Source organism: Guillardia theta (assembly GCF_000315625.1).
Source record: "Guillardia theta CCMP2712 unplaced genomic scaffold GUITHscaffold_29, whole genome shotgun sequence".
NCBI classification, from domain to species: Eukaryota; class Cryptophyceae; order Pyrenomonadales; family Geminigeraceae; genus Guillardia; species Guillardia theta.
The window spans coordinates 71,945-80,990 of record NW_005434645.1 but is presented as its reverse complement, the minus strand read 5'-3'; the positions used below and the strand labels follow the sequence as shown (position 1 = coordinate 80,990).

The window sequence follows — 9,046 nt, the reverse complement described above, 5'->3', positions numbered from 1 at the left end:
GTCGTCCTCCCTCCTCCCTCCTCCCCTCCCCTCCCCTCCCTCTCCTTTCCCCTCCTCGCCTCTCCCCTCCTCTCCCTCTCCCCCTCCTCTCCTCTCCCCTTCACCTCCCGAGCACTTCTCCCTCTTCCGCAGCTCTCCACACTTGTTCCTCCCTCTCCCTCCCTCTTCATCTCACCCCCTAGAGATGTTGGATGGTGAAAGCCCTCCGTCCATGTAGTAGGAGGAGGAGATCGCTGACGGGACAAGACGGTCAGCTGGTCAAACTTCTAGCCAAACTGCCTCACTGATCAGAAGGGCCCCGATGACAGACGTCATGCATATGATGAAGGGATCGGGCTTGCTCTTGGCCGCCTGCGAGACGCAGGAGGTCAACACCCGATCATGTACAATCGCGCCATGAACAAGTCAATGTAGTAGAACGAGAGGACGAGGACGAGGGCGAGGGCGAGGGCGAGGGCGAGGACGAGGACGAGGACGAGGACGATGAGGTTTCAAACGATCGATCGCTCGGAGGCTCACCAGGGCTCCGACGCCGGCGAAGACGATGTAGTGGATGTAGTGAGTCCAATCTGGCCATCTTGACATGGCCTGCAGGAAACCATCAGCGCTGTCATCGGGCAGGGGCGTCAAAGTTTGACATCACAGAGTCAATGGCAGGCTGCAGGATCAGGGCTGGGATGATTGCGACAGAGGCGCCGAGAGTTAGGAGACCGAGGTCGAACATCTTGGATGCCTGGGGCAGCTGAGAAGAAAGTTTGACAAGCTGCTTGAATATCTCACTGAGCTCGCGGCGAACAGGCCGAAGAACAGCCCAGCAACCTGCTTGACATATGACAAGAATTCGATCTCTCCTCCTCTTCTCCTCCTCCTCACTTCCTCCTTGCCTCTTCTCTTCCTCCTCTCCTCTCCTCTTCTCCTCAATGCCTCTCTTCTCTCCGCCCCTTCCCTCTCCTGTGCTCTCCCTATCCGACTCCTCCCTTCTCGTCTCTCTTACCATGGCCCATCCGCAGAACTGATTTGTTGCCTGTCCTTCCACCTGCGCACCAGCGGGACTGAGTTGAGAGAACTCTCCCCTGCCTCTCCCCTTACACAGTAGAACTTCCCGCACAGTATGTTACCCATCAAGACATCGATGGGATACCTGCATGACGGTGGTCAGGGACGAGTGCACGACAAGGGAAGAGATGACATGGAGATGATCACTCCTGCCATGAAGGAGAGGATGGTAAACAGCAGCTTCGCGTACATGAAGCCGAGGAAACCTGTGACCTCTCAATCATCTCGTTTGTGTGACGTCAAACGTGTTACATGTGACTGAGCCCACAATGACGAGCAATGTAGCGATGAAGAGCTCAAGGGAACGAGGCAGCTGAACTGAGGGGAAGCTGCAAGGGTGTCAGACTAGCCGAGCGAGCAAGAGGAGGGAGAGGGAGAGGGAGAGGGAGAGGGAGAGGAGGGGGGAGAGGGAGGTATCGACACATTACAAATTCTGATGGGTTGCGTTGACGAAGCTTTGGTTGATGTAGCTCAGGTCCGATGTGATGGAGTTTGCGCTCGTTTGCTGCCCTCACAGTCAAGGAGGAGGCCAGGAGGCAGGAAGAGGCGACCAGTTTCGACGAGATGGGATGGGGGGTCACTACTGGGATGATCACAGCGGGGAGGGTGAACTTGGGGTGCTCTGACGATGTTGTTGTGTTGAACACGCTCGTTTCATTCCTCGGGCTTGGCGACTGACAAGAAACGATCAGCACTTGTGCAAGGAAGCCGATGATGCAGTACGGGGGTGACGCTTGAGGTATTCGTGTTGTTTGCAGGAGCTGGAATGCACTGTCTGGCTTCTGACGGGGGGCACAGCAGAGACAAGAGCAGGATGAAGAAGATGACGTTGCTGAATGGCATCGAAGTGTACATTGGTCCTGTAAGAGCAAGTTTGTCAGGAGGGAGGAAACATGCTCTCCAATACTTTCGACTTCACGATTTCTTGTTCCCTGCCCTCCACCTTGCCTCCTTTCCAGTGCACTTGATGATGTTACTTCTCAGTTCATCAACACTACATTCTTCTTCCTCTGCTTCAATGTTTTCTCCATCATCGGGTTTCATTCCTCCTCCTAGCTGTTCTCCTCCCCCTTCTCCCCCTCCGCCCCTTTCCTGTCCAGTGGTCAAAGCTCACACCCGCATGAGTGGGCGATCGATGTTTTGTTTTTTTGACCCCACCATACAATTTGACATCTTATTCATCATTATAAGGTGGGTACTCCAATTCTTTTTTTGAAAAATTTGTACCTAAGATGAAATTTGTTATCCAATCGTTCCATGAACTGACCAGGTACCAGACCCTTACTATCGATCACCCCTCCTCTATAGCCTTGAAGGACCCCATCAAAGAGGGTAGTGCCATGTGACCAACCTGGACGGTAGTCACGGTCCCTGTGAATTCTTCACTGCAATGCAACGTACTCTGATATCGGACTTAGCTTATGGAGTTTACTCAGCTCATCGAGTTTATTGAGCCCGCAGTTCTCCCTGTGACGGTTGGAATTTCTCGAGCTCACAACGCTCGATCACATTAGTTCGTGATGTTTATGTAGTTTATTGTTAGGATGTACGGTTGATCTGTAACCGCCAGGAAGGCAGTCAAGTAGCCAATTCCTCCCGGTCTATTCACATGTTTGAGCGCAGAAACCAAGCTGTTGGAGCATCCGGCGGTCTGGCCATCGCCCCCCTCGTTTCAGACGATGAACTTACGGTTTCCCCGAAATAAGGCCCCGAACTTGTTGCAGATATTATGCAAGCTTTGTGCGCCTCGCACTTAGTCCTTCACCCCTTCACCAGCTTGTTCCGCTTCATGGCATCAAGGTAACACCTCTGGTTCGGAAGACAAGTCATCACCAAGAGCTCAGGGAAGGTCTTCCCCATCCATTTCCTTCAAACATGTTTAGATAGGGAGCAAGGCATTTTCCCTGGAATACCTTGTTTGACTTGGCTTCCTTGTCACCCTTGAGGAACCTTGATCTGAGCCTCTCAAAGCGAGATTCACCCCTGCATTGATCCTGCGTCTCAGTACAAGTGTCCTGGTTGTCACCAACAATCATGATCACCGTTTTTGCTCCTCCTTCTTGGAATTATCCACCGTTCTGTCAAAATCTTGATCCGCAATGAAATCTTGATCAGAATTCTCTGCATCTCCACTCGTGTTTTCACGGAGTTCCTCCTGTGCTTGAGCACCTATGGTCTCAACGTCACTACACGACGCAGTGATGTCTCAACTGCTTACGCTTTCGGATTTCCTCGATCTCTTCCATCTCCTTTTGACGCCGAATCTGTTCTGCAATCATCCGATTTCTAGCTTCTTCCTCCTGCTTCTTTCGGGCAGCTTCCTCCTCCTCTTGTCTCCTGCGAGCCTCCTCCTCCTCCTGCTTCTTCCGAGCAGCCTCCTCCTCCTCCTGCTTCTTCCGAGCAGCCTCCTCCTCCTCCTGCTTCTTCCGAGCAGCCTCCTCCTCCTCCTGCTTCTTCCGAGCAGCCTCTTCCTCCTCCTGCTTCTTCCGAGCAGCCTCCTCCTGTTTCTTGCGAGCCTCCTCTTCCTCCATCCTACGAGTTTCTTCCTCTCTCAACCTATCCTGTTGTGCTCCCATTCGGCTTTGGCTGTGCTCCTTGTCAATTTGTCCAGCCAAATCCTCAGGGGATGTCTGGTCTTGGAGCGAAGAAATTCCAGTCACAGTAGGAGCGGCAGGCTCTTCTACTTGCGCAAACTCGTTGTCGGGCACGATGTTATCATCCTGCAAAGGGACAAGCCGTGGGGCCGCCTTAGCTGCTCTTTTCAATTCATTGGGATCGATGCTGTTGGAAATTCCTTGTTCGCGCTTCAAGTGCTCTTCAAGGATCCTTTCATCTTCCTGTTTAATTTGCTCCGAAATCCCAGAGTTTAGCCGATCTCCGCCACCTGTTTCTGCCTCTTGCTTCAACAATTGTTCAATGTGAGATTTCGCTTCCATTTCAGCTTTTTGCTTTTCAAGCTCTTTGAGCTCTTCCTCTTTTCGTCTCGATTCCATCTCATCCTGCGCTCTTTGAGCATTCAACCGCTCCTCCTCTTCCTTTGTCTTCCTTTCCTCTTCCTCCTGTCTGCGTTTCAGTTCTTCACTGCTTTGCCTGTCCAACTGAGAGTTGGTTGAAGGGGGACGAGCATTGTTCTGATTAAGAGCAGCTTGTGCGTTGTTGAGTTGCCCAGCAGCCGCAAGCATCTCAATTTCCTCTTGCTCACGCTTCCTGAAATAGGATCAGTTCAACAACTTGTTCTGGAAAAGTCATCATCACTTCTTCTCTTGTTCCTTTTTCTTCCGCAATGGTTCATGATGATGCTTCTGAATTTTTCCTTGGGACAAATCGTCAAAACCAACACCGCGGGTCATCAAATGATACTTTGCATAGTTTCCTCGTGATGATCGCCCTCAATCAAAGATACTGAGTCAAGCCATGTTTCTTCATGGCCATCATAGTATCCCCCACGGATGTATATCTAATGTGCAAGTCAGTTCAGCCAAACTTGTCCAGCATTGAGGCGCATAGACTTACGGCAGATAGGCTGGACAATAAACGAAGCATCTGGATCGTTGTCGGAGAGTGCCCGTGCCCTTGCCCTTTGACCACTGTCCAGCTTTTCTCGTTCAAGGAAAGGTCGTTGTCGGTTGCACCCACCCAGGGGGGTATGAGGTTGCGGACACCAATTCCTGACAAACAATGAATCACGTCCATGGCAAAAGAATTCAGTGCAAAACAAAGTATGTAGAATCTTACGAAGTTTCCACTCTTTGCTCTCAAGAATGACGTCCCAATCTTTTATCATGTCTTTCCCGTTCGACATGTACCTGATTCAAATCAGATATTTCTGAAAGTTGTTTCTTTAGGACTTACTCCGAATGACCAAGTCGGAATCGGAGCTTGCCGTTGTGGGCAAAAGCTTTCTCCCCAAGGAATCTGAGGAATCAGTAAGTCATAGTCTTTGCACTCTACATGAATCCAACTTCGCTGGTGCAGCGAAGTACCAGACTGTCTTCCCTTGGTCCTATTCGAACAACTGTCGGGAATCAACAATCAAATCAAGTGACTGGTTACCGATGCGTAGAGCATCCCCCCCCTATCGTAAACTTTCAACTTCCCCGGACCAAACAGCTACAATCGAACGTGATCAATGTGAAAGCTCAAGGAATGGCGCTGTTTCACCTCCCAATCTTCAGCATCCCAATTGAAATCGCTACTCGCCATTATGTCACCATTCCCTGCGAACATATTTACAGACATAACCTTCCCATCTCTTGATTACCTGCATCAACACGCTGATGGCCAGCAATCCCAATAGTTACAAGGAAAAATAATCTTCTCACTGAAAGCTTCATTTCTTAATTTATGTAAACCTAGAAATGGAGAAAACTTCAGCACACAAGGTTACAGTTCCAACGATTGAAGGACTAGACTTAGTATTCATACCTGCGAACGAAATAGAAAAAATGCAAAATGGCGAACTGGAGACGAGGTCTTCGTTTCAACCCAAACGCATTTAAACGCTATCCGCGAGTAAGTGGCATGCTGCACCTATGACGGCACAGAAACATCCTGAATCGCAAGGAAATCTTTCAGTAACACCTCAACTTCATAAATCTGATTGCGATCCTAGCCTTGAGCATCACATAATAATTACACTCTCTATCTGACCTGATGTGGGTGTCTATCATCGACCGCTTTTTGCTCCGTGCGGATCTGATCCTTGATTTCACAAAACATCCAGCTCACTCCTTGCTCGCTTACTTCTGCTTTCATCATCTTCTGCTGCATTCGATATTCTGATAGCTCAAACTTTTCTGTCCTGTCAAGTCCTGGCCTGGCCTTTTCCCATCAACTTCTCTCTTGTCATCTTCTTATCTTCATTGATCCCGACGAGTGTCGAACGATCTTAATTTTCTTCTATTCTTTTCTCTCACTATCTCTTCTCTTCTCTTATCTTCTCTTCTGGTTTAATCTCAAATCTTCTCCCATCGTCTATGTTTTGCTCCTCTCCTCTCATTCCTCTTCTCCTCTCATTCCTTCCTACTCTCATTTTGTCGACGCCAGCGGCAGCATCAGAGGAACTGGATTATCCAACGGACCACCCCTACCCACCCCACAAATCGAGTAGACTTAACCCACCCCTCACTCCCTGCCTACCCCACCAGTCTCTCCCATACCACCCCCTCACAATTATGGACCCCACCCATAGTAAGGATTCCTTTTACCCCGCCCGGACTGCTCCCCACCCACCAGTTTTGACCCCATAGCATTACCCCCTCTGACCCAGTTTGACGATTGAGGACGGAACACCGGTACATATATCAGACATTTTCTTTGGTTAGTAGGGGTAGTGATTATGACCACCCCCCACGAGAAGTACCCTTCAATTGCAGCAACTTGAAACTCAGCACCAACCACCCCCCAAAAGTCAATCAGATGAATACCCCCTTGGGCATCCGATGACATGGACCCTACCCCTCATCATCCAACACAATTTCAACCCTACCCTAGCAAGGGCAGCACCTACCTCGGGAATCCTTTTCGATTCATTACTACAGTACCCGTGGATATTACTCACATTAAACCACCCACCCCTTATATTCTACCTCCCCCCTTGCAGTTACTCCTAACGTGTACCCCCACCCACTCGAGTCTGACGCAAAATGAGCCCACCCCCTGTTCCTCTACACTATACCCCAGGCTTCTGCCCTTGGACTGGACTAATTCCTTCACTAGGAAGACTTTCTGCCTTTCGCGATTCACCCTCCTTTATGCCTCCACCCTTTATTCACTACCCACCACCTCTTCGACCGTAAACTACCCGTCCATTTCCCAGAGGATCTTCTCATTCCAACAAATTCAACTACCCCTTGTATTCCCAGCCCCACCCCTATTCTTCTAGCTACCCCCTCGGCTCCCACCCTCCTCCGAAACCTGATAACCCCCACCCCCCTTTCTCGGTCTACTATTCACCAGCTACCACATTCACCTAAATACCAATTTTCAAAAGTTATTGCATTATTTCAAATTCAATATGCTCTACTTGAATATTTAGTACCCCCAATCTCCATGGAGGAAAGGGTGGGTACGACAACGATACGCCTGCCCGATAAAGTGCAATTTTTAGGATACAGAGCGAAATGGAATGGCAGTAGCGAGAGCGATGCGAGGTGGAGAGAAGGGAGAGAAGATGCAGATATCAGAGCTGACTAATGATGGCATGAACATGTTTCAACTACGAGTGACCCTCTTCATCACATCGCCTTCATCGCTGCTCCTACAAACCTTTTGAGTCCTCCGACCGCTTCATGTAGCCGTCTCGTTGTCCCTCCGCAGCAACTGTCGCTCTCTCACCGAGCCTCGCTCCCCGTCCGACTGAACGACAAGGTAAAACCTCCACCTGCGCTTCTGCGAGCGGATCCTGGCCGCGCCCTGCAAATCGTCACCATGAGCTCCAGGACGAAGGATCTCAGTGGTGCAAGAAGTGAGACTGACCGCTTCTCCTCGAGGACCTGAAGCTTCTGCAGCGTCAGACTTCTCTTCTCCTCCTCGAGCGCGAGGGCACGTCTGAGAGCAAGCAGTGAGGCGAGAGGGATAAAGAAAGGAGGCGATCGAGTTTTCACCTCCTCGCTTCCTCCTCGCGTCTCAGCTTTTCCATAATCTTCAATCTCTTCTCCTCGCTCCTCGCCTTTTCCTGTCAAGTTCTCACCGTCGAGTCTGCAATGAAAGCAAAGTGTGCCTCGCTTTCTCTCCGCGCCTTGAGCTCCTCCTCCTTGCTCCTCCTTCGCAGGCCCTCATGTCAGACAGGGCACCAACAGGCTCCCTCGCACCTCTCCTCCACCAGCTTCTCGTGGATCCGAAGCTTCTCCTCCTCCTTCTCCTTCCTTTGCGCAGCTGCCGCCAACAGAAGTCATAGCAAACAGGCCTCTTCTCTCCCCCCCCTCCTTACCTTGTCCCTCCATCTTCCTCCTCTCTTCCGCCTTCCTCCTCTCCTGCACCCGCCTGCAGAAAGCACAGCTCAGGTCGACGCTTGCGCAAGAGCATCCCTTCCTCTCGCGTTCGATGCGGCTCTGCTGCTCCAAGTGACGGAGTCTGACAAGCTCAGCAGGGTCCGGGCTGATCTTGAAGACGTACGGACTGACAGGAAGAGTTCTTTCTCTTGAAAAAATGCACATGTAGAGCCTTCGCTTACCTCTCGCATACTTGCTCTGAGTTGAGAGTGACGGCAAGGGAAAACTCCCCTGCCCTTGTTACCTTGTGGAGGTCAGGAGGAGATGAAGTTTCAGGAGATTCACCTGGTAGCTACACTTGTATGTGCCGCCTTGCTCCTCTGCCACAGCTACCTCGACTCTCTCCTTCGTCTCCTTGTGCTCCAAGCTAATGTCCCAACTGTCTCCTCCCTTGCTGCTCTTGTTGTCATACTCGTCTCGCGCTTCGATGGCGAAAGTTCGCTCCAGTATACCTTCACCAGTGTCGTCATGGTCAATCTCAGCCTCATCATGTAAATGTGTATTGAGTCATCAAATCCATCATCATCATCTCTATCATCATCATCTCTATCGTCATCATCTCTATCGTCATCATCACCTATTTCTCCATCTCTACCTTCCTCCTCCTCCTCCTTCTCCTCCTCCTCCTCCTCCACCACCACCACCTCCTCCTCCTCCTCCTCCTCCTCCCCCTCCTCCTTTGCGTTATATTCATCATAGGGGGGGGTGGGGGGGGAAACAAAAAATACGATTATTACCGCCCCCACAAACACAACTTTGTAAAACAACAGAAAAACAATGATAGCTGAGGGGGGGGAGCAACGATTTCATCAACAAAAAAAGATACAGACGGGGGGGCAGGCGTCGTGCGTGGCAAGCAGACGAGCACGGAGTTTGGGACATTGGGGGCTGGTGGAGACGGGTGCGGTGGTTAATAGGTATATATTTGTAGAGTAGCAGCGGGATGAGAAAAAGAATCTGAAGGAGAAGAAGAATAAGATGAAGCCACGGCAGAGATA

The 9,046-nt window shown here is 50.6% G+C and overlaps 2 protein-coding genes across 2 annotated transcripts; both read right to left on the bottom strand.

The window, feature by feature from the left end:
- Window positions 1–258: 258 nt before the first annotated feature.
- Window positions 259–1,911, bottom strand: GUITHDRAFT_137998 (hypothetical protein; the record flags this gene model as incomplete). The annotated part of the gene is made up of 9 exons (XM_005833530.1): window positions 259–351; window positions 520–588; window positions 644–742; window positions 781–819; window positions 1,045–1,141; window positions 1,190–1,262; window positions 1,309–1,385; window positions 1,480–1,730; window positions 1,780–1,911. 9 exons carry the CDS (start codon window positions 1,909–1,911, stop codon window positions 259–261), a joined length of 930 nt encoding a protein of 309 aa, XP_005833587.1.
- Window positions 1,912–2,574: 663 nt separating this feature from the next.
- Window positions 2,575–5,390, bottom strand: GUITHDRAFT_162885 (hypothetical protein; the record flags this gene model as incomplete). The annotated part of the gene is made up of 12 exons (XM_005833529.1): window positions 2,575–2,923; window positions 2,970–3,050; window positions 3,131–3,225; window positions 3,275–4,263; window positions 4,312–4,369; window positions 4,417–4,513; window positions 4,570–4,724; window positions 4,792–4,862; window positions 4,919–4,971; window positions 5,110–5,166; window positions 5,218–5,273; window positions 5,318–5,390. 12 exons carry the CDS (start codon window positions 5,388–5,390, stop codon window positions 2,897–2,899), a joined length of 1,812 nt encoding a protein of 603 aa, XP_005833586.1. The 3' UTR covers window positions 2,575–2,896.
- Between the last annotated feature and the right edge of the window lie 3,656 nt (window positions 5,391–9,046).